Here is a 24516-nt window from a genome sequence, read left to right as displayed (position 1 = left end):
CCTCTAGTCTCAGAGCATAACCTCCCCTCAGGCTGTCTGAGTGTAGATGCATCAGTCACTCAGCTCAGGGAACAAACACTGCCCAATTCCACAGCAAATTCCTTTCTTTGGGGACAGTGGAAACTCTTCTCCCACATTCCATTTGCAGAGCCTGACAAGGTCTCCAAATATGCATTTCAATCTGCAAACACAGCTTTACAGCTTGGAACATCTCTTCTGACCCCTGGTAAGTTAGCACAACTGCCAGCCCCTAGCGTGAGAGCAGCCAACAACATTGCCTTCAACTGTCCTAATGCATTGAGGAACCCTCATGCAGCCAAGCCTCCTTCTACCTGAGGGCTCCTGGAGATTCCAGAATGTGCATGGCTGTTTGGCTCAAATGGGCTCTGGATTTACAGGTGTGCCCTGTCCCGTGGCTAATGGCTCCCTGCAGGTGTTGAGTATCCCAGGCCTGGAATGGTAGGAATCTTCTGGCCCTTCCTATTAGGATTCAAAATGGTCAGAACCAGCAGATTTTAGTCATATAAAGGAAAAACTAGGACCAAAGAAGGGGTAAAAGCTAAAAGAAAGGAGGCAAGGGACTGGCTGCCCACAGGGATTTCTGAGGCTTGAAGCCTGTCTTGACTCTGCTGCAAATCCTCCTCGGCCCACATCAGAGGGCCCCCAGCACTACTGCGCTGAAGGAGAATGGAATGTTGGTGAAGTGTTTAACTGCCATCATGGCCCTCCTTGGTTACTTCTGTGGCCTGAGAAAAGGAAGCAGAAGCACAGCAGGCAGGGGAAATGCCTGTTGAATCTTAAGATCAGTTTATTCCCACCTCTTTTTGTAAAGGCCTTTCCCTACCTCTGCCTCCTGCTAACTCAAATCCTGACCCTCTCTCATGACCAATTGCAGAAACGAAAGAAAATCCCTTGGCTTCAAAATGACATCCAGAGAACCAAAGACAAGTCTCAAAAATGCCTACCCATCTGCCAAGAGGCTGCTGCCGAAGGTGGAGGGGGAGGTAGAAGCAGAGGACTACTGTACCCCCGGAGCCTTTGAGCTGGAGCGTCTCTTCTGGAAGGGCAGTCCCCAGTACACTCATGTCAACGAGGTCTGGCCCCAGCTCTACATCGGCGATGAGTAAGTGTGCAGGCCAAGCCTCACCTCTGGCCTCACCCAGGAGAAGGCAGCCAGCCCCTCCCCAGCTCACACCCCTCACTCCCTCCTAGATGAGCTTTTGCTTTTTGGGTTAGTTGTATTGTGAGAACTCAATTAGGGCTGGGTTTATCTTCACATTATAGAAAACCCAGAGAAAGGGCTTATGCAACATAGAGGTTTATTTTTCTTTTATATAAAAGAGGTGCAGAGGAAGGTAAGCTGGGGCTGGCATGGTGACTCCAGGGTCATCAGCGTCTCTGGCTCCTGTGCTCTGCTCCACCATCTCAAGGGTATGGTTTCCCTCCTCAAAGCTGTTGCATGAGCCAATAGTGCTGATAGAGCTCCAGCCACCATCTGTGGGATCCAGGCCACAGAAACATAAAGAGAAAGTAAGTGCATCTTTCCAGAAGAAAGTGTCTCCCAAGACCTCCCCTGCCTCTAGCTGCAAGGGAGGCTGGGAACCAGAGCCTTTTGTTTTAGCTGGGTATAAGAGTGGCAAGAACAAAGTCAGTTCTCAGATTGATGACACAGGAGCACATCAACTTATGTGTTGGGAACATGGTAGGTCGAGCAAAGTTGAGGTCACCGTCCCCTCCTCTAGATTTTTATAGCCACCATTTCCCATTCCTCCAACAACTGGAAAATGTCTACTATAAATAATATTAATAATAATAATTCCTTTCACTTACTGAATACCATGTTCTAGTCACAGTGTTAAGCATCTTGCATGAGTGAGCTCATTTTGTTTTCATTATAGCCCAATGAAAGTCATCCAATTACTCCCATTTTAAGGATAAGAAATCAAGGGACAGGGCAGTTAAGCAACTGGTCCAAGGTCCACAGCTCAGTAGGTGGCAGAATCTGGGATTCAAACGCAGTTCTGACTAACCCAGAAGCTTTTATCTTAACCAGTACTCCTACTCCTCCATCTATTCCCCAGGATTCCTGCTCAGGTTCCATCTCTCCCAGGAGCTGATGGTGTAGGACCCCTGCGTGTGTGATGTTAATAAACACCATGCTGCATAAAACCTGGAGATGACTGCCTAGTCATGGGAAATCCAGGGGCAGCATCCCTTGCCTTTTTTTCCCCTTAATATTTAAAAGTGTTTTCAATGTTTGTTTATTTTTAAGAGAGAGGGATTGCATGCACGAGTGGGGGAGGGGCAGTGAGAGGGAGACAGAGGATCCAAAGCTGGCTCCATGCTGACAGCAGAGAGCCCAGGTGGGCCTTGAGCTCACGAACCATGAGGTCATGACCTGAGCTGAAGTCAGATGCTTAACCCACTGAGCCACTCAGGTGCCCCTCCTTAATATTTCTAAATTGAAAAAGTTAGAAAAATTACATGTCTTTTTATACTAAATTAAACTAAATAAAGGGTTATAAAAACAAACTGCTAATCTCCCTCTGTCCGCCTTAATTCTGCCACCAAGTAACCAGTATTAAGCTCACTTTCATACTCCCACTACTTTATGTGTGCTGCTGCAAATGTAAGGTAACACACACACACATATAAAGGGTTTTTGCTTCTTTCAAATAATTTTTAGGAGAAAAAAAGGAATCATGCTATGGGTACTTTTACTATCTCATAGGAGAGCTGTACTCTGATTTATCCAATCGTTTCCCAGTTGTGAACATTAGGGGAACATCAGTGAGGGGTTTATGGGACTCTCTGTACTGTTTTTTTTTTTTAATTTTTTAAAAGTTTATTTTTGAGAGAGATAGAGAGAGGGAGTAGAGGACGGTCACAGACAGAAGGAGACAGAGAATCCTAAGCAGACCCCACACTGTCAGCATAGAGCCTGATGCGGGGCTCGAACCAACAAAGCCATGAGATAATGACCTGAGCCAAAGTTGGACGCTTAATCAACTGAGCCAGCCAGGCACCCCTGTTTTCTTTTTTTTAAATAACAGCTTAATTCAGATATAGCTCACATTCCATAAAATCACCCTTTTAAAGTGCAGAGTTCAGTGATTTTTTTTTTATTATAGTTAAAAAGTTGTACAACCAGCACCACTCATTTCAAAGCATTTTCATCTCCTCCAAAGGAAACCACCTGAAAACTGTCCATTCTCCATCTTTTCAGTCTTAGGCAACCACCCATCTGCTTTCTGTTTCTATAGATTTACCTATTCTGGGCATTTCCTATATAAATGGAATCATAATATATGACTTTTGTGTCTGGTTTCTTTCACTTAGCATAATGTTTTCAAGGTTCATCCAAGTTGTAGCATGGACGAGTATTTTATTCTTTTTTATTGCCAAACAATCTCTGTACTGGTTTTGCAACTTCCCTAAGATTAACTCCAAAATTAGTTCAAAATTTAAAAAGGTACACATACATTTTGACCCCAAATATCACTTTAAGAAATGTGATTTATAGAAATAATAGTATCAATATGTAAGGAAATATGCACAACAATGTGTATTTTATCATTGAAGTAGCAAAATGGGGGGGGGGCGAGGATCTGAATCTCTTATCTTTTAATTATAAAATATTAAATTCAGTAAATATATGGTTTTCCTATTATAAAAGTAATATATGTTTATTGTATAAATATATGTCTTAATTTCTCTATTTGTAGTAGGTTAACAAGAGAATCTTCCTCATTGGGTTGTATGGATTAAGTGAGATAATTATGTAAAGTATCCGTGCAGTGCCTAGTACGTAGTGAGCACTCAATAAAGGTTAGCTCTAATAATAAAGTAGTGATTAATGTAAGGAAGAAAACTTAAATTTCTCAGAGCAATCACCAAACCCCATTACTCTGAAGCTACTCCTTACTCTTAAGGATAAGAAATCAAGGGACAGGATTTCCATCTGGAATTTGTGTATTATTTTGGTTTTAAAACTTATTTTTATGTAGTTGTAATCATATTGATTATTCATTTTATCTTTTTTCCCCACATAGCATCATTCATAAACTTTTCCCTTATGACATATTTCTCATACTTTTAATTATAATATAATATTATCTATCAGATAATAATATATCAGGTGGATGTAAGGTCATTTATTTAACCACTTCCCTATTGTTGGACATATCACTATTTCTATGTTCTCACTTTTATAATTAATGCTGCAATGGACATCTTTATGCATAAAATCTTTTCATATTTAGGATTATTTCCTTAGATATGACCCTAATAGTGGTATACCTGAGGGAAGAGAGATTACGATTTTAAGATCTACACTGTCTCTGGCTCTTTATCTATGCCGTTCTCTTTGCCTAAAATGCCCTGCCCCCTACCTCCTTTCAGTGTCCAGATTCTATACATTCTGCAAAAAGCACTCAAGTCACTTCTGCCATAAAGCTAGCTTTCCTCAATCTGCATAGTGAGAAGTAAGTTTTTTCTCTGTATTTGATACACTATATTTACATTTCCTATAGCTTATAATAATTAATAACAATAGCTTGTCGTATTGTATATATCTTACTGTGTGTTGTGCCCTGTTGCTAGGCATCATTTAAACTCAACAACCTTCCTTCCTATGAAGGAAGTACCATTATTACTCTTATTCTACAAATGGGCAAACCAGGGCTCAGAAAGTTTATCCATTTGCTCAGTTAGTATTTACTGGGAACCTTGCTAGGAGCTGTGGGGAATACAAAGAGGAAACTGAGGCTCAGAGAAATTAAGTGACCAGCCCAAGGTCATACCACCAGTAAGTGGTATAACATACCTAAACTCAGATCAAGAAAATGTGGTCAAGGGGCACCTGGCTTGCTCAGACGGTGGGGCATGTGACTCTTGATCTCGGGGTTCTGAGTCCAAGCCCTGCATGTGGGTGTACAGATTATTTAAAATCGTCACTTGATCTTTGCCAAAAGGCCGAGAAGTGATAGATTACTTAAAACCTTTAAAAAAAGAAAAGAAAAGGGGTGCCTGGGTGGCTCAGTCAGTTAAGCGTCTGACTGGCTCAGGTCATGATCTCACAGTTCACGGGTTCAAGCGCCACGTCAGGCTCTGTGCTGACAGCTCGGGAGCCTGGAGCCTGCTTCGGATTCTGTCTCCCTCCCTCTCTGCCCCTCCCCTGCTCGAACTCTGTCTCTCTCTCTCTCTCAAATATAAATAAAACACTTAAAAAAAAAAAAAGAAAAGAAAAAGAAATGTGGTCAATCAGATAAAGAAGCTGTTTTATAGCTACGGAGAAGAGATGTGTAGAAATGTAACAGGGAACAGAAGGAGAAGGGGTAGTGGAATAGAAGGAGTGTGGGGTTCGAGTCTTGGCTCTGCCAGCCACCACTTATGTGATCTTGGACAACTTATTTTACCTCTCTTCACTTTATGTGGCAACAGAGATAGGGCTCATTCCGTGGGGTGAATATGAAATGAATTAAAACAAGTAAAGTGCTTGGCACATAGTAAGTAAATGCCACTAAGTGTTTGGTACTATTATGATTCTGAGAAAGTGTCACAGAAGAGGTGAATTCCAAGCATGACTCTGGAAGATGGGTAGGATTTCAACAAAGTTCTGGGCAGAGGGAGCAAGATGAAGAAATGCACGGAGGTGAGAATAAGCAGGATGGTGTGTCTAGAACACCAGGGATAGATGTGGTAGATGTACACTTTCAGGGTGTCTAGAACTGAGCTATGTTTGACCGCCATGTGGTCAGCTCAGACTTAGCTGTGCTGCAGTAACAGATGACCCCAACGTCTTGGTGGCTTACCACAGCAGAGGGTTATTCCTCATGCACATGCCACGTCCATGGGGGGCCAATTCTTACTGCTCCACATCCACGTCACTCTAGGCCTCAGGACCCAGGCTGACGGAGCAGCCCCTATCTGGGATATTGCCAGTTTCTTGGAGAGAAGGGCCATGGAAAGTCACGAGCTGACTCAGAAGTGACACATGCCACTTTTGCCCACGTTTTAGTGGCTAAAGCAAGTTCAAGCCAAACCCTCATGTTAATAGGACAGGAAAGTGTAACCTGTCAAATATTCCAAGTGGTAATGCATAATCGACCACAGCCACAATCTACTGCAGGTGTAGTGGCTTTGGGCGGGTCCTTTTACCTTTCTGGGCCTATGCCCTCATCTCCAAAAATGATCAGTATGAAGATTCAAAGAAATATGGAATATGAGAACGTTTTGTAAGACAAATACAAATGTTATCATTATTGTTACCTAGTGAGAAAGAAACACGGGAAGGTAGGTCAGGGCCAGCTTGTGGAAGACTGAATGCCCACTGAGCGACTCTCTTCAGGAAGCCACTGAGTGTCTGAGCAAAACAGTCAAGTTCTAGTTAACAGAGTGCCAGACAACAGGGTGTGATGCAGTAAGATATGCTTGCCTCCTTGACATCTGACCGCAACCTTGTTCCTTCAACCAAGAAAATGTTACTGCCTTTTCGATTCATTCCAGCTCTGCCTGGTAGAGCCCCAAAACAAACACACACATATACAGTCTAGGCAGGCTCCACGGTCAGTGTGTGTGACCTGCGTGCACAGTGGGGACGGGGGGCACAAGTCAGCATGGCATGATGCTTCATGGTGCTTGTCCTCATCTCTGCTCAGGGTCCCTCCTAGACACCAGCTTACAAGGCTAATGAGACTCACAAATGCTTATTGAGAGAGCAATTAATTCCACTGCCAATGCAGCCACATGGAGGTTAAAACCCTGCTGAGAGCAGGCAAGGTTGCCTTTGTTTCTTGGTCTCTCTGTAGGTGTTGCCCAAAGCAGCAAAAAGCTCACGGCTGGCTCCTCATGCACAAAGTCTCAGTTTTAATTTGAAAGTTGCATTTAGCTTGATTTTTTCTTCCTTTCCTTAAAAGCACCTACAATTTTTGAAAGGTAAGTATCAAGGCTCTGGAAGTGAGGGTGGTTAGGATCCAGGAGTGAGGATGGATGTCCTGGGGTAGCTGGTGATGCCTGGGACCCTCTGGGGACCAGACTTAGCCCAAAGAAGCAGGTCACTTTTTCTCCCTCCTCTTCCCTCAAGGGCTTCTTCATGGAGAGAGGCAGAAGGGCTGAGCATCTGCTCCGAAGCCACAGTGCCTAGTCAAACACTGGTCTCCATGTGGCCTTGGGCAAGTCCCTCATGCTTTCTGAGATTCAATTTCTTTACCTATAAGATGTAGATTCAATGAGTTAATACATATGCCACTTAGCACCGTGTGTGGCACACCCAATAAGTGTGAACTATTACAGATCAGGCAGGTTCTGGAAACTCAGCTCACAGTGTAAAAGATAAAGAACTGTCATTGTGCTTTGCCGTTAAGGTCCTTCTGTGTTAAGGGCAGCCTTGAAACGGGAAACACTCCTGGTCAAATTTCTCCCATGAGATGCTATCATGAACTCAAGTTCAGGCTGCAAGGAAGTTACCTCCTAATGGGCTTTTTCAGGCTCGTGCCTCAATTGCCCCCACAGATACTGTCCTGGCCTTCCAGGAACCCAGGTGGCCTGAGGCCTGAGGAGGCAGTGCCACACCAAAACCCAATGGGCCTGTGGATTTCAGAACTTCTACAGCATTTTCTCAATCCAAGATTATCCCGAGAGGATTCACCACGTGGAGTGCCTGATGACTCGAAGTCCCTATTGCTTACCAGCCCGGGGAGGGCAGAGTTGACACCACCACTGCAGCCCTGTGAGGATCTGGGTGGTGTTGAGTGTGCTGGATCAGTGGAGGCACTGGGACAAGAAAACGGGCCGATGATCAGAGATTTTCACCAGAATGTCATCCTGGCTCCAGGCACAGCCACCCTCTTCCCACCCATTTCCCACAGCTAGGTAGGGGGTCTGAATCTGCTACAAGTGGGAATTGTAGGGTCAGCATGGATGGAGTAGGGCAAAAGGCCTCAAATGGGATTCAGGGCACAGAGTTCAAGCCCCTGTGCTGGTGGTCATTATGTGTGGCCTTTGGCAAAACATTTTACTGTTCTGGGACTCAGTTTCTTTATTTGTAAAATACAAGGATGATTTCAAAGGTCTCTTCCAGCTCTAAAATAAAATTCCTTAAGAAATGTGCTATTAAATAAATTAGGCTTCATTAGGTTCAAGCACATACTTGTTTTATTACTTTTAAGTCATTCAAATTAGATTCAAATTAGGTTAACCAAGTGTTGCCCTCCAGAGAGCCAGGGACTTGCGTCAATGATGAGATAAGAATAATTCATCGCCTCTTATCAATCAGCAGTCCCTAAATGGGTGCTTCAAAAGTGCTTGAGTATGCTTGAAAGCACTGAGTTTCTGTAATTTAAATATTCTCTCTTTAATCTCATTCACATTTTTCATTTGCTTAGAGAAATCTTTTTTCATTTTTCCTTTTTTCCCTTGTAGTCAGCAGGAGGGGAAATATCCTGGTTACTGTCAAAGTGATTGCAAATTCCCAGGCAGGACAGCCTCCCATAGGCTTGGCTGGAACAGGAAAATTGAGAAATCTCTCTTCTCCCTCCTGATGTCAGCATCCCCGTGAGCCAACGCCACGGCGCTAACTTGCTCTGCTGCTTGAATGGCAGGGGTGCTGAGAAGCTCTCCATTTTTATTAAAACTATAGTTGCCTCCAAGGTCTGGCTTTCGAGGTCATCAACAGACAGCTGCCCTTCCCCTTAAAGCCTGATTCCTCCCTGTGGTCAGCCCTACTCAGCCTGAGCTCACTTTCAAGTGGTCTTGCTATCTTGCCCTTTCTGCTTTTCTCCTCCCAACCAGACCAACAGCCTTGAAAGCAGAGGCATCTCCAGGCCTGGCCTGTAGTTGAGGAGGCTGGAAAGTGAGGAGAAAGCAAGTCAGTCAGCTTAGCTGGCCCTCAGCCTTTGAGAGGGCTTCCCGGACACCTGGACAGCTGCAACCTTTCCCCACAAAAAGAAGGAATTAACTCAGCCTTCAGGCACCAAGCAGAGCTCAAACTTGACCTGCTTCTCCAGGGTGGACCGTGGTTTAGGATGCAGTGAAAACAGCCACGGTTGCCAATTTAACGTGCTGAATGTTAGTGGAAAGAGTTGGAAAGCCTGGATTCTGAACCTCCAAGTACCAAAGGTGACTTAGATACAACTGGGCACCAGTCATGGGCAAAGTGAATGGGGAGACCTGGCTGGGCTTTTCCAGTGGGCTTCTCAGTGAAGGCCTCAAGCAACATCAACTTTCATGGTTAGCAAAATGCCTAGTGTAATTATTAATACAATATCACTTCTCAAATCCAAGCCTCCGAGTATTCTCTTTCCCCTCTTAGCCTCCCTTCTTGGGGCAGATGATGAAGGGATATCTAACAAGAATTAAAAATGCTGGAGTCACCTTATATCTTTGAATAGCCAGTGTCTCCCAAGAACTAAGAAAACATCAATAAAAATCATGGTAAACACTTGCATGTTAAGTGAATATATGACCTACTCATCACGGATATTTACAAAACAGACAAAAAGAAGAAAATTAAAATTCTCTATAATCCCTTTACCCAGAGATAGCCACTGATAACATTTTGCTGTACATCTTTCTACTGCTTTCTTCTCTTAAATTTATCTTTTAACCTTTCAAAGAAACTCGAGTATGGCATCATTCAATTTACAAGAATCCTGTAAGGAAAAGTACTGCCAGTGTAATTGGTTCAGTTTGACAAAGAAAGAAAGCTGAAGGTCCCAGAGGTTCAGTTGTTTTAGCTCGTGCAGCAGTGTAAGTGTATAAACTGCACCTGCCAGCCCTGTGTGTTCTGAAGGGCCTCAAAACCAAACAGTTTCATCGTCAGCAAGTAACAAGAACACCCAAGAAACTAGAAAGCCAGGGAATTTCACTTTCATTGATGAAATTGATGGAGAATTGATGGAGATCAAAAACTAGAAATATGCCTGCTTTTAAAATCCACCTGTAAGCAGTAGGTGTGGTTGAGACTCCAAAGGAGAAGGTCTCCATCAGGGTCATGCCCATGAAATAACACGCGAACACCAAAGTGTCATATGCACCAGAATGAACAGGGTGCCAGAGTACAGGATACGGGCTATTGGCCAACAAGAGTCCACAGTCAGGTGCAGGAAATAGGTGGGTCCTCACAGACACAAGGATATGGAGAACGCCCAGTCACTGGTGGACTTTCTTCAGTGCCCAATGTAGAACCCTGACAATGTGGGAGCAGCTGGTTTCCCACCACAAGGGAGCTGAGGGAGGGCTTGAATAGATGTATACATGCATGTCCCTCCTCCCCTCTGCGGCAGAGCATACACCCCGGGGAGTGGGGCGGAATGGGCTTTGGGGTGGATGCTGAGGTATTTCGGCTGGGGATCAGCAGGGCGGCAAGAGGCCTGGAAAAGTGGAATGTCAGGAGTGCTGCCCAAGGAGACTGCTTCACCAAGAGTGCTCTTATTCGCCATTCCTCAAGGGTAGTGGGTTGAAACAAGCTTCCTGAAGGAACTTCAGAGGAGCTGAAAGGAGGCTGGGTCAGGCCAGATAAGGAGGAAGGAGGGGAGGACTCCGAATGAGGAAACTGGGCCATGCAAGAGGGGAGTCACTTCTCTGGCCCTCCAATCTGCAGTAAGAATCCAGGGCCAGGCCAGAGGTTCACAGTGAGAGGAGATAAAGGGAATTGGGTCAGAAACAGAGATACGGCAATGTTCTTCAAAAGTAAACTGCATGAGTCCAACAAATGTGTGATAAAATGTCCAGCCTTATTGCTACAATGAATGAAAATGAGATATCTTTTCCTCTTCTTCTTCCTTTTTTTTTTTTTGCCAGTGAAATTAGCAAAGAATGCAAAATGAGCAAGCTTTAAGGAGGATAATTTAGCAACACAGCACATGTGTTAAAAATGCTCATACCCATTGACCCCAAAATTCTACTTAAAATTTCTTCTAAGGACATAATCAGAGATGTGCCCAAAGAAATAAAGCAAAGTTGTTCATTTATAGTGTTTCTTATAATGCCTGCCACTCCCTCTTCATGAAAGAGATAAAGATAGAGAGAGAGCAAGAGCAAGAGGGGGAGAGAGGAGACAAATATCCAGAGGTAAGGGCTTGGTGAGGTAAAATTGAGATTGCCCTACAGAATGGAACAGCAGGCCGCTATTGAAGGCTGTATGTCGACAGAGGCAGATGTTTACAATTTATCACCATGTCAAAGGTTTTGAAACTTACATGTAGTATTGTACCCCCCAAACAAATCTCTATATAAAATATCTAAATCTATGCATAGAAAAGCAACTGAGGAATCTTATATCAAAAAGCAAAGAGACTTTATTTCTAGGTGGTAGAAATGCAGGTGATTTTTTTGCATGTGGGAAGGAATATGTTTTTCATATTTTTAAAAAAATTTTTAATGTTTACTTATTTTTGAGAGAGACAGAGAGAGAGAGAGAGAGAGAGACCATGAGCAGGGAGGGGCAGAGAGAGAGAGAAAGAGGGAGACACAGAATAGGAAGCAGGCTCCAGGCTCCAGGCTCCACGCTGTCAGAGCAGAGCCCGACACAGGGCTCGAACCCACAAACTGTGAGATCATGACCTGAGCCAAAGTTGGATGCTTAACTGACTGAGCCACCCAGGCGCCCCTGTTTTTCATAATCTGCACTGAGCAAGTGTTATTTTTGTAATCAGATGACACATTTTTATGACATAATTTCTTAAATAAACAAATTGCTTACATAAGGATTTTTAACTCAACCAGAAACTAAGGCTCCTGCATCATCTAGATTCTAGAGGTAAGTTGGCAAGTCTGTTTTTCTCCTGAGCTTTTCTCCAAAGCAGAAGCATATTTCTTAGTCTCTTCCCCACATAACATACATAAGCAGATGGCCCTAAAATTTAAGAAAACAACAATACAGTGCTAGGGAGAACCCTCTGACCCATCCTACTCCCAATAATTGCTGAGCCAGGCATTTGGACCAATTGGGGATCTGCCTCCATCACAGCCACTATATACCAAGACTACTAAGACTTGCTCTTTGCAGATCCTCATTTTGCCATGGATACTCTTCTGAGCTCTCAACTCGACTCTGAGTAAATAAGGAGGAAAGGAGAGGAGGACTCTGAATGAGGAAACTGGGGGAAATCCCAGAGTGGTGTGTAAGGACACCGCCTCCCTTCCTGGCTCACGTAGCCATATGACGCTCCAAAACCTGCAGTGGGCCTCAGACACCCACCAGGTCTGATCCTCCCCAGGAGCCCTTTTCTCTCCCTTGGACAGCTAAAACCAGCTCTGTGGTCTGACTGTGGAGGTGTCATGCAACGAGTCTTGTCACATATTTACCCTGACCCTTGACCCCAAAAGCGACAAAGTGCAAATTGCTATTTATTCAAACTACTATTTGATTATGTTGAAACCCAGCTGCTGAACCCAGAGATAACAGTCTTTATGGTGGGTAGGAACTTCCTGTCAAGGACAGTTCATTTTAATTTTTCCACTGAGCTCAACCTCAAAGTGAGGTGGATTGTTGCTCAGCAAGATGGACTGCATTAGTGGAGGCATTAATTGAGCACAGATCTATGTCCCAAAAGCATAACGTTTGTTGTATGCATACTTTGGGACAAGAAGAAAAATGAAAAACAGGTCTTTATGAGGAAAAACTGAAAGCAGAATGTAGTCCATAGTCAGGATGGCAGCACCAAAGTCTAGCTGAGGGGGTTGGTGGAACTCTCCACCATTCCACAGCTCAATTCCAATGGGCTGTTTGCAAATGTTTTTAAAAGCTCAATGCCTGTGTTTGGATCTCTCTTTCCCAAACACTGGACTCCATCATGGTTCCTCTCACGACCAAGAAAAAGCTCCAGGAAACCAGCAACAGATGGGGGGCCCTTGGCCAAGGGGCCGTGGCATGTTTCCTGCTGCAAGGCTCCTCTTGGCCCAGGGTATTGATCACTGTTGGTACCCAATATGGTCCCTTCTGTCTACCTTTTACCAGTGACCTTGAGATGAGTCCTCAGCTGGAGCAAAATGTCACTTCTGGCCTCTTATTATTATGGTTCCAGGCCCTTGTCATCTTTCCTGAGCTGTAGACTGCTCTTTGTGCTGTTAAATTCTAGCTGGGATCACCCCTCCTCAACCACTCTCCTTGACCCCCGCCTCTACCCGCACCCCCCCCCCCCCGCCCCAAATACAGATCCAAGCACTTCCGTGTTCCAACCTCACACTCCTCCAGACTTTCCTCTCCTCTCCTCTCACATCCTATGCTCTGGCCATACCAGCCTCCTCCTCCCTGCCCCTCTCCCAGTCCCTCAGCAAGCCCTGCTGTGATCCCACCTTGGTCCAACCACCTTCCTCTCCTGGCTGTACAACTGCAACAGTCTCCAACAGAGTTCCCTGCTTCCATTTTCCCCCTCTCCAATCCATCTCCACACATCCCCAGACTGGTCTTTAAAAAAGTAAACAATGTTCACCTCTTCCTTAAACCCTCTGTAGCATGTGATGTTCCACCACACTTAGAGTAAAATGCAAACTCTTTCCTTGGCCTACAAGGTCTACCATGACCCAGCCCCTGCCTATCTCTCCAACTTCCTCTTATACCACTATCCCCCTTGCTACTGCAGCCATGCTTGTTTCCATTCTGTTCTTGGCACTTGCTGTTCCCTAGGCCTGGATGAAACACTTTTCCTCCAACTCTACCCCTGCCTAACTCCTTCTCATCCCTCAGTCTTAGCTCAAATACTACCTCCTGGCAAGGCCTTGCCTGACCACCTTACATAAAGCAGGACCACAGTCATCAGCACAGCTTTTACTGCCATCTGAACTTAAAAAAATTTTTTTTAACATTTATTTATTTTTGAGAGACAGAGAGAGACAGGGCATGAGCAGGGGAGGGGCAGAGAGGGAGACACAGAATCTGAAGCAGGCTCCAGACTCTGAGCTGGCAGCACAGAGCCTGATGCAGGGCTTGAACCCACAAATCGTGAGATCATGACCTGAGCCGAAGTCGGATGCTCAACAGACTGAGCCACCCAGTTGCCCCACTTTTTTGCTATTTCATCCTTCAGTCATAGTGGGTTTGAGGTAGAAGGGAGTGCAGTGTCTGAGAGTGAGGTCCCGAGAGACCTTGACTAACCTGTTCACTGTTGCACCATCGGCACCCAGGACAGTGACAGGCACACAATAGATTTTAAATCATTATTTGTGATAAATGACTGACTGCAGGAAATAATAAGCATTTCCTAAAAGGGCTTCATTATCTCCAGCCTCCACACTGTAAGTAGTGCTAATTCCCTGCCCTTGCTTCCCTCTTCCCCTCCATCACCATGTTAACATTTGTAGTAAGACAAACTCAAACAGCCCTCTCCCATAAAGCCTCCCTTGGCCCTTCTAGACAGAAATAACTCCTGGTTCCTCTGACAACCTACCTCTGCCGCATATTCCAAGGCCACCTACTTCAACATGACTTTATTCTTTCTTCCTGGAAATTCCTGTCTAGAAAGGTAAGGCTATAAATCAGAAAATAACTTCACTGTTGGCTCCTGAAATCAACTCAAACAATAGACAGCTCAAATACCTCTCCTTAGAAAAACGCTTTGCCAAACTAGGCAATGATTCACTTATCAAAGCAAGGGTTCTGCACCGTGTTCACCAACCCTGTGAACATCAATGTCAAGAATTTTGCCCAATCTCAATAAAATCTTTGCACTGTAACACCATCTTAAATCAGTCGTTCCAGCCCCAGCCCACCAAACCCTATAAACGTCTGGAAGGTTCAGAGGAGCGACCTGCTTTAAAGGGTTTCCTGAGGCTCTGTGAAGGTGACCCCCTCCCTTACATTCAGCTTTGCTGGATGAACAGATTATTCTGGCGGTCTTCTAGGGGAGTTGGCAGGTAACAAGTGCACTCCTGCAACCACCATAGTGTCTAGCACTAAGCTCTTCTGTTTATGGTGAATGATGAAAGAATGAATGGACAATCGATTAGCTCACCTACCCCACCCTCCACTCTCTCCCTTCTCGAACCAGCCTATCCAGAAACAAGCGGTCAAGGGGTCAGTAATCAGGGTTTTGGACCAGGGAAGTCCTTCACTGCAGTGACTAGGTTTTATTTTGGAACTGATGGCATAAACCCATTGGCGGGCCCCGAGTTTCACCCTAGATCCAGGCTACGACACCACTTAGCCAACCAGCCTCTCCCCTCGTGCCCAGAGCTACGGCACTGGACCGCTACGGGCTGCAGAAGGCGGGCTTCACGCACGTGCTGAATGCAGCCCACGGCCGCTGGAACGTGGACACTGGGCCCGACTACTACAGCGACATGGCCATCGAATACCACGGTGTTGAGGCGGACGACCTGCCCACCTTCGACCTCAGCGTCTTCTTCTACCCGGCGGCCGCTTTCATCGACGCAGCGCTCAGCCACGACCACAGTAAGAGACCTGTGACCCTTGGTGGTCCAACCCCAACAAACCCGCCCGAGGCCCCGCCCCACGAAGCCCCGCCCCACGAAGCCCCGCCCCACGAAGCCCCGCCCCACGAAGCCCCGCCCCACGAGCCCCGCCCCTCACCTTGGCTGGAGGCGGGATCTGCACACTGTTGAAGCCGGTTCTGCGGGGGTTGTGTGTGATTAAGCTGGGAATGTCTGAGGCCCAGGAACACAAGAACCACACTGAGCATGCGGCTGGTGGGGTTTGGGCCTTGATCGCCTCTGTGGGGAATCGGGATCGGGAGGGTTCAGAGGAAAGGCCTTTGGCCTGAATCCCAATCCCCTAAGGCTCATCAGCAATCCTTGGAGCAGCAGGGACGTCTGGATGCCCTCAAACCTGGGACTATAGCCCAGACACTAATTGTGCCTGCGCCCAAACCTGACTAATAGCTAGGGGCTTCAATGCCAGAAAACCTTCAGGAAGCTGACTTGACTGGGAATCTATGGAGAGACTTCAGATTTTCCTGCCAACCAACCAAGCTGGCAGCCTCCCCCAATCCCCTCCTTCCCACATACTCCGTCTAGTTAGGCCTCCTATAGAAAGCTGACAATCTAGCCTTTATATATGGCAAAATATATTTGAGAATCTGAGTTTTGCACTCATGGTGTCCAAGTTTCCCAAGGTTAATTATCCATTCTTTTTTTTTTTTTAAGTTTATTTATTTATTTATTTTGAGAGAGAGAGAGAGAGAGAGAGAGAGAGCAGGGAAAGGACAAAGAGTGAGGGGGAGAGAGAATCCCGAGGAGTCTCTAAGCTGTCAGCATAGACTCCAGTGCAGGGGCTCAATCCCACAAACCATGTGGAGGTGCCTGGGTGGCTCAGTCCGTCAGGTGTCCGACTCTTGATTTCAGCTCAGATTCCATGAACTGGGAGATCATGGCCTGAGCTGAAACCAAAACTCGGTTGCTCAACTGACTGAGCCACTCAGGTGCCCCAATTATCCATTTTTTAAAATCACAGTGCTAGTCCTTGCACTCAAAATACAGTTTTAGCTGGTCTAATCCAGGTTAAGTCTACAAGGCTATTTTAGAGAGAAAGGCATGGCTTAGGTATGCATTGGGGGTAAAATAATATGCAGTTGTTGCTGCAGGGTGTAACTCAGGGCATTTTATAGAGGCCAGAGGGACTTCAACTCCCTCCTCTGTGCTCTGATTTCAGACACACGCGTCATACTCCTTTATAGGACCATCACATAATTCAGGATATCCAGCTACTGAAACCCTTTCTTGCCACAAGAGTCTGGGATTATGAGGCTCACTGCCTGACCAGCTGGCCTGCTTCAGGAATTTGCAATCTGCAGGTTGGGCACAGGCCAAGTCCCAGACCTTGATGGCCATCCCAAAGTGGTCCTGGCCCCACAGGTAGCCATAGGCACCAAGGATTTGCCATTATTTTGGTTCAGAAAGCAATGTCACAATGAAAAGAAGAAAAACCTACAGAGCCTAAGTGCTTATATTAAAGGATGCTTCATTTCAAAGTCTTGCTCTTATGAGTCTATTTATGGACCATCTTTTGTATTATGCACATTCTGGGTTTCCAAGCAGTATCAAAAAGCAACTGGACTCTGACTCATCAACATGAGGTAAAATTTGCCTCAGATTATTTGAAGTTAACTGAAAACATATTTGACAAGAAAAAACAAAAAGCTACAACAACCCAATCCTTCAGTTTCTGTTTAATGTACTCTTTTGCCATTACTGTATCTTCAAACTTTCTCTTAATGGAAGGGGTCTGGCAGGCTTTAGAGAAGACGGGGGGTGGGGTGGGATCAAATTCACAACTTACTAACAATGTGATTTCTCTAAGCCTTGGTTTCTCAATCTGGTGATGAAAATATTTACCCTGAAAGGTTATAATGAGGATCAGGAGTAACCCACATAGAACACTTAGCAGAGAACCTGGTGCACAGCAGGTTCTCAGATGTGTTTGATAAAGAGAGGTTGTGCACCATGAAGCACATAACCACACTAGCATGTGTGCATCATAATAATAAAGTTTCCAATCCCAAAAGGAAAAAAGACATTCCAACTTTGAACTAGTACAATAGACTCGTATGACAGCTTGTTTTCAGTTCCTGGCACAACATTTTAGAGTCTTTCACCCCCCACCCCCCACCCCTGCTAAATTAGGAAAGAATGGGGCTCTCAAGTCATACTTAGGCCTGGGCAGATCACAGAGCATTGATGTGGCAATGTCAGGCCCGTGTGGGTCCTAATGGACCATATGGTCAAAAGCACCTAGCAAAGAAAGGGTCAAGAGAGAAAAGTATATGCCCAGATCAGAGAACATGCAGGGATTAGAATCAGTGGGCAGGAGTGTGGGACTAGAATAGTTGGCTAGTGAAGCGAGCAGGACATGACCTCATTGCCAGGAGGGAGGCTGGGGTCCCTTCTCAGTGCCCTTCACAATTGAATATCCTCAAGTCTGGGGCTCAAATCAAATGTGAACTCTGCAGAGCCTGGCAGGGAATGTAAAAAAAAAAAAAATGAAGCTAGCTGTGTGGAAAGCACAGGAGTGTGGGTAGAGGGTGCTTTTAGCTAAGTGGAGAGCCCCATACATTTTCCAAAGGGGGCAGCTGCTATTCAGTCTCAGGCAGCATCTTGTGAGAATCAGTGCAAATGTGGTAGATCTGATTTTTCAGGAAAAGTTTCCAATCTGGATTTTAATGTGAAATTGCCCAATTTTTAAGTGTTGGCAACAAATTGAAAACTTCTTACAATACTGCAAAGGCCAAACAAAAGATATCCAGTGACTGTCAGTTTGTAACCTGTGCTAAGTAGTCAGAGTAACAAAATAAAAATACTCATTAGCCCAGCAATGACATTGTCATAGACTCCATCCAGTGGGGATGGCATGTGCTCAGCCTTCATGCCATGTGGTGTGTCTAGTCGTTCATTGGAGATCTAGGGGACACTACTGTAGCATTTTAGAGCCAGGATCACTCGTATGTTTCTTATTATACTCTTGATGTAAGAGGTGTTGATGGACAGTCTGGCCCAAAGGCAAGGCATCTCTCTCTCTCTCCCCTCTCTTGTCTTTCCTGTTCTTCCTTTGCTAGTTTCAGCCAAGCGTACACTGTTTCTCACTGCTGCCCCTCACATCCAGTCTTGTTTATTCTTGTTGAAAAAACCTTTCTCGTGGTGCTGTAGAGCTGTGCCCAGGGCTTGTAGTGAGCCCCATGGGGCCCACTCCCACCCCTATCCTACCCTGACGCATCTCTTCCGAAAGAACTCCCCAGGCAACCGCAGTCACTCTTGGAAAATCTCAGAAATAATCTAGTCCAGTGTTTTTCCCCAAGAGCTGGGGAAACAGAGGCCTGGAGAAGCCAAGTGATGTGTCCAGGGTCACAGAGCTGATCAGAGGCCAGCGGGAATTCCTTCTGTCATTCGGACCTCTCAGGAGAGTCCTTTGCTCTTATTTTGAGCACTCGGTGACCTAACTGTATAAGAGGTCACCAAAAATCATGAAAGGTGAGGCACTCCTGCTGGTTATGACATCTGAAACAACTTGTCATTCTTCAGCAGAGAAAGAAGTACTGACAAAATACTGCCATGGGAACCCCATTTGGACTGCCTACACTCCTCCTGCCATGGCATCCTCAGAGGTGAAGTAGTGTGGGCTTAATTTAATGAAATCTTCTAGGAAATCCCAGGGCAGATACTGTAAGGCTCTAAAGATCAGATTTTAGTATCACCACTCTCTGTTTGTTCTTTCTTTCTTTTTCTTAAACAGTCCACAGCCTGCTTCTGAAGGCATCTTAAAATCTATTATGGCTAAGGCAGGTATGAATAAACAAAGCGAGTCTGCTTTTGAGCAGGAGCGTGGTCCTCTGGTGCCTCCAAGCTTTAACCAGACAAGATATTCAGGGTATTTTAAGGATCCCCTGCCCTACTGCAGCACACACAGGCCTGGCCCCCAGCAGTTCAAAACACAACGTGGACCCTTCTTCTGATGACTTCCACACCCCCAGAAGTGTTTTGGGAGAAGTATGAATGCTGCCTTTGCAGGCTGCTGAGGGAGGTGAGTGAGCAAGAGACAGGCAAAGGGCACCCCCCAAAACCAAGGAAGGAGGCTGTTTATGAGAGGGCACAGCTGGCAGGGGTGGGGTTGAGTTGAGGGTGGGGGTTGGTGGGGTCGGTGGGTAACAGGCTTGGCCTGTATATACGATTTGAGTGACAGAGGCCTATCTTTTGGTCACCAGTTGAAAATACGCAATTGGGGAGGAGCAGAGATTCTGGATGTGGGTTTTCTTTATAAGACTGTGGGAATTCACCTTTTGGTAAAGGCTAAGGGGAATTATTAAATTGAAATCACCATTTCTCAAACATAGATTGTGACCTATTGGTGTGTCATAAAATGAGATTAGTGAGTGCACCCAGCATTGCCTTAAAAAAAATGAATTGATTAGACAATAATTGAATATAGCAGCATGCATTGCACGTAGTAAAAGTTCATATTACCTTGTGGAACTTTTGTCTGATACACACACACTTGTGATATCACACAGAGCTCTGAATCTGGTGTCAGGGAGCCTGGTCTCAAATCATGCATGGTTCTGTCACTTCCCAGCTGTGCAAACAGGGCCGCTCACTTCTTTGCACATTATCTCTTCTGTAAAATGGAGATGATAATTTCATCATCAGTCTGTCGTGCTGATCGAGTATGGTAAGCTATGTAAAAATGTACTTGGATGATCTGGGGGCGAGGTAGGGCTATGTACACGTAAACTGTGAACTGTGTGTTGTGTTTTCAGGGGGCACACAAAGAAGTGAAAGCCACTGATCTAGGAAATGTGTGCCCTGACAAAGCTGCCTTCACTTAGGGCCCTAACTCTGGCTGGTGTCTAACAGAGAGCCTCCTAGTTTCTCCAGTATGGGCCATGCCGGGAGCAGGCCCCGTGCAGGTCTCCTTGCCCTTGTCTCCTGAACCCTCTGAGAGCTTTCTTACCACCCAATGCTGGGCCCCAAAGGGTGGTGCTTAGCAGAGCCACAGAGCAAAGAGACAGCAGCGCCTGGAGGGTGCTGAGACAGGCCCTTTACCAAGGGAGGAAGACCTACCTACCAAGCTCACACGGCTGAGGGCATTCACGCCGCTTTTGTAAAACCAAAATTCAGCTCCAGGAGCTTCTGCTGGAGCTGAGCACGCCCTTCTCTCCCTTCCCCCTTTCTCTTCCAACCCCCTCCATCTCCCTTTGCCATTTTTCTCCCCTCCCCTCCTCCCACTTAACAGACTTCAGGCTCCCAAAAGACTTAATGAACTACAGCTTTCGTCTGTTTCAAGCATTTAGTCGTGACAGAAAGAATTACCCTTTTTGCCAGGAGAGGAAGAAACGCTTTAGTTATCAGCACAGCTGGCAAGAAGCCAGCCAGCCTCTGGAACAGTCTGTGGGGATTAGAATGCCAGAGGTAGACATTCCAGTCCAGGAGCACAACCATGCCATGCAAGAGCCAGGGCCAGCCTCCTCCAAACCCGACCCAGCAAAAAAGAAGCAGGCCCTGCTTCTTGCCTTCCTTTCTAGCAAATGTGCCCAAGGGAAATGTGGTGCGGTCACACTCTTGTAGCTCAGCATCATGGCAGGTGGGATTGCAGGGCCGCCTGGTAAGCTTGTGGAGATTCGTGAAAATGAATTGTGACAAAATGAACAGTTCCTTATGAAGCACCTTTCTGCGCCAGCCCTGTGTGTGTGGAGAGGCCATCATGGAGTTCTTCCTGATGGGCAAGATGTGCAGGCCTTGCCAGCTGGGAGGAGGGGAGAGAGAATCCTGTGCCTGATGGTCAGGCCCTCTTGGATTTCTCACTCTGCCTGGGCATGGTCCTGGGCATGGTCCCCTGGCACAGGTGAGGGGGTGGCGGTGAGAAGGACACGGGGGAGCCATGTCTGTTCAGAAGTATTCTTCAACAAGCTGTTCTCATATCCTGATGTTCCATAAGCTCAGTGATGTTCATAAGTGTCTTTTTGGTCATCCTTCTGAGCTACAGGCCTGAGACTCAGGAAGAGACATCACTGGGGTCACAAGTCACATAGCTCAAGCTGCCCCTATCCCACAAACACAGGAGAGGGCAGCCACTGGGATGGCATTGGTGGGGACAGCCAGAGAGCCTAATCTCATTACTTTCTCTGTCCCCTGAGCACAGTGGCCAGCGGCTAGCACACAGAAGGGCCTCAGTAACAAGTTGCTTTTAACTATTTCTAGCCATGGCACCTGCTTTTTGGGTGACCTCTGGCATGTCATTTCACCACTCTGAGCCTGTTTCCCATCTGTGAGGCAGGAATGATGATAATGAAACCTTGAAGTTTCTGTTAAGGATAAAATGAGATAACGCACATTGATGTACTACTGTGTGAGCTCGAGAGCACTACCAAATGCAGACCTGAAGGGTGCAGAGGCTGCTTCACACTGTGAAGCCAGGCCTAGCTGATGCCATGGTGGTGTTGTTTTGGTTGAAGTATATAAAGAAAATCCAGCTTCATTCAGACATGTAGATGGAGAAGGGAAGGATATTTTAATAGCCTTTTCTGGTAATTATGGATATTTTTCTTTAATACTACACCAAAACTTGTCAAGTAATAGTTTCTTAAAGGCTAGCTATGATGCCTTGCAATCGGAAACCATATACATAAACTTCATACGTACTCTGTTATATGAAAATCCATTGGTCTGTCTTGCACTTTGAATGGATTTTTTTTGCTCACGCATGACTTTGTAATATCCCACATTGGTCATTTGGAAAATATTGGTTCACTAAGTTATGTAGATCTTCCAAATGTTGACACTTTTCATTGTATGTTACCAAAAGAACACATTTGTTAATATCACCACCAATCTTAACAGAAAAATCTAAAAGTATTGGGAAACTGTCAACCCCACAGTAATAGATACAAGTTTTCCAAAATTCTATTTTCCTCAAAAGCCTGAATTTTTTCACTGGCAACAAACACCATTGGTTATTTCCTTTGACATGAAAGGCCTATGTTGTTCACTTTTTTTTTTTTTTTAAGATTTTATTTTTGAGCAATCAGTACGCTCAACGTGGGGCTCAAACTCACAACCCTGAGATCAAGAGTTGCATGCTCTTCCAACTGAGCCAGCCAGGCTCCCTACTTTGTTCACTTCTGAGACAAAGTCTGCCAAATATCCAAGTGTGAATTATCATGGTTTTTCTGTCATTTGCTCTTTTAAGTAAAAACAGTGTTTCATGAAACAGTGGCTAATTCAGCTTGCAACTCTACCTCCTATGTGCTTGTTCTTGAGATAACCATCTTACTTTGGCACTCAGCCCAAGTGCTTTAAGTGTACATACCATTTCATCACGCAAAATATTAAGCAGAAGTGTAACCAAAGGCTGAAATTTGATAAAAATTAATTTGTATTGCTTCATCAAGGATATTCTTAAGGGAAATCTGTGTTCCCCCCCTCCTCCCGAGAGCACACGGTGGTGAAGAATGCAATGATTACCAGTATAGTGTGGTACCTCTTCTTCCCACTGCATTTCAGGTAAGATCCTGGTTCACTGTGTCATGGGCCGCAGCCGTTCAGCAACCCTGGTCCTGGCCTACCTGATGATTCACAAGAACATGACCCTGGTGGACGCCATTCAACAAGTGGCCAAGAACCGCTGTGTCCTACCCAACCGGGGCTTTCTGAAGCAGCTCCGGGAACTGGACAAGCAGCTGGTGCAGCAGAGGCGACAGGCCAAGCACAGTGACAACAGTGAGAAGGCTGGTGAGAAGGAGCCATAGCACCCCTAGCAGGGCACACAGAGAGACTCGGGAACGGAGAGGGAGGCTGAAATAGCCCTGCCCTGTGACCTGGGACAGTGAACCAAAGCTTGACTTCCTTCAATCTTAAACTTCTCAGGTGTATGCTGATGAATGGGGGGGGGATTCAAATCTGCCTCCTGGATGAGGACTTGGCTTCATAGCAGAATGGGGCAGACTGCCTTCTCAGCAGAATTGGTTACAGATGAGCACACAGTTCTGCACAAAGGTGCCTGTATTTTATTATTATTATTGTCATTATTATTATTATTTTCTGGTAAGATGGAAGCAGAAAAGGATTGGAAAATACGTAGGCATTGTGCTGTGATTAAATGTTTGGCTTTGTCTGAAAGTCACATTCTTTTTTTTTTTTATGTTTATTTATTTTGAGAGAGAGAGAGAGAGAGTTCACACATGCAGGGGAGTGGCAGAGAGAGAGAGAGAGGGAGAGAGAGAATCCCAAGCAGCCTTCAGGCTTTCAGCACAGAGCCTGACACAGGGCTCAATCCCATGAACCGTGAGACCATGACCTGAGCCAAAATCAAGAGTCAGACGCTTAACCAACTGAGTCATTCAGGTGCCCCCGAAAGTCACATTCTTAAAAAATAATTGTAAAATATAAATTTATTTTTTAGCTGCAGAAAAGTGCCCGGGAGAGCTGTGTTACAGAAGAGTCTGCATAGCTTATTAGCAGGCCCCTTCTCTGGGGCATCTGTATTTCCTTACCATCTCCTGCATCCTCTTTTCCACGGAATCCCCAGGCTTGGATCACCACTCATAGATGCCGCTGTCTGCAACCTGCAGAGAGCAACTCATTTATTAGGGATAGGGCGGGGGGGGGGGGGGGGGGGGGGGGGGCGGTGGTGCTGTCCTGAGTCCCGTACACTGGCCCCTGCCTTGTGCTCTTCTACCTTCCTCGGGAGCCAGGGATCGCAGAATCCTAGCCAGAGCTGCCACCACCCAGAAAAATTCAACGAATTGTGGACAAGTTTAACTTTACAATTTTGGAAAAAAGAAGGGGGATATTCTTTAGGGAACTGGCACTTGGAGAAACTCCTTTCATTTTGATTCTAGTCAAAGCAACACAGGCTTGTTTTCAGTCATACCAGAAAGCATTTGCAAATGTGTTTGCTGTGGAATGGGAGAACAAGGCAGCCAGGTGAGCTCAGGTGTGGAATTTCCCTGCCCCTGAGAGCTAAGCCAGGCGCCCTGCCTGTGTGATTTTCATTCTCGAGGAGAAAACAGCAGGAGACATCAAGCAGATAGAGATGGCTTCTGGAACCAGGAACCCTAAACTAGACAGAACCCA

The 24516-nt window shown here is 45.7% G+C and overlaps 1 protein-coding gene across 1 annotated transcript; it reads left to right on the top strand.

Annotated features, from left to right (window-relative positions):
* Positions 1-923: 923 nt before the first annotated feature.
* On the top strand, positions 924-23189 carry DUSP29 (dual specificity phosphatase 29). The gene is made up of 3 exons (XM_042960928.1): positions 924-1123; positions 15171-15391; positions 22945-23189. Exons 1-3 carry the CDS (start codon positions 924-926, stop codon positions 23187-23189), a joined length of 666 nt encoding a protein of 221 aa, XP_042816862.1.
* The last annotated feature ends 1327 nt before the right edge of the window (positions 23190-24516 follow it).

This window comes from Panthera tigris, chromosome D2 (assembly GCF_018350195.1).
Source record: "Panthera tigris isolate Pti1 chromosome D2, P.tigris_Pti1_mat1.1, whole genome shotgun sequence".
NCBI lineage: Eukaryota > Metazoa > Chordata > Mammalia > Carnivora > Felidae > Panthera > Panthera tigris.
The sequence above is the reverse complement of the archived record's forward strand: the minus strand, read 5'-3'. Positions and strand labels throughout refer to the sequence as shown.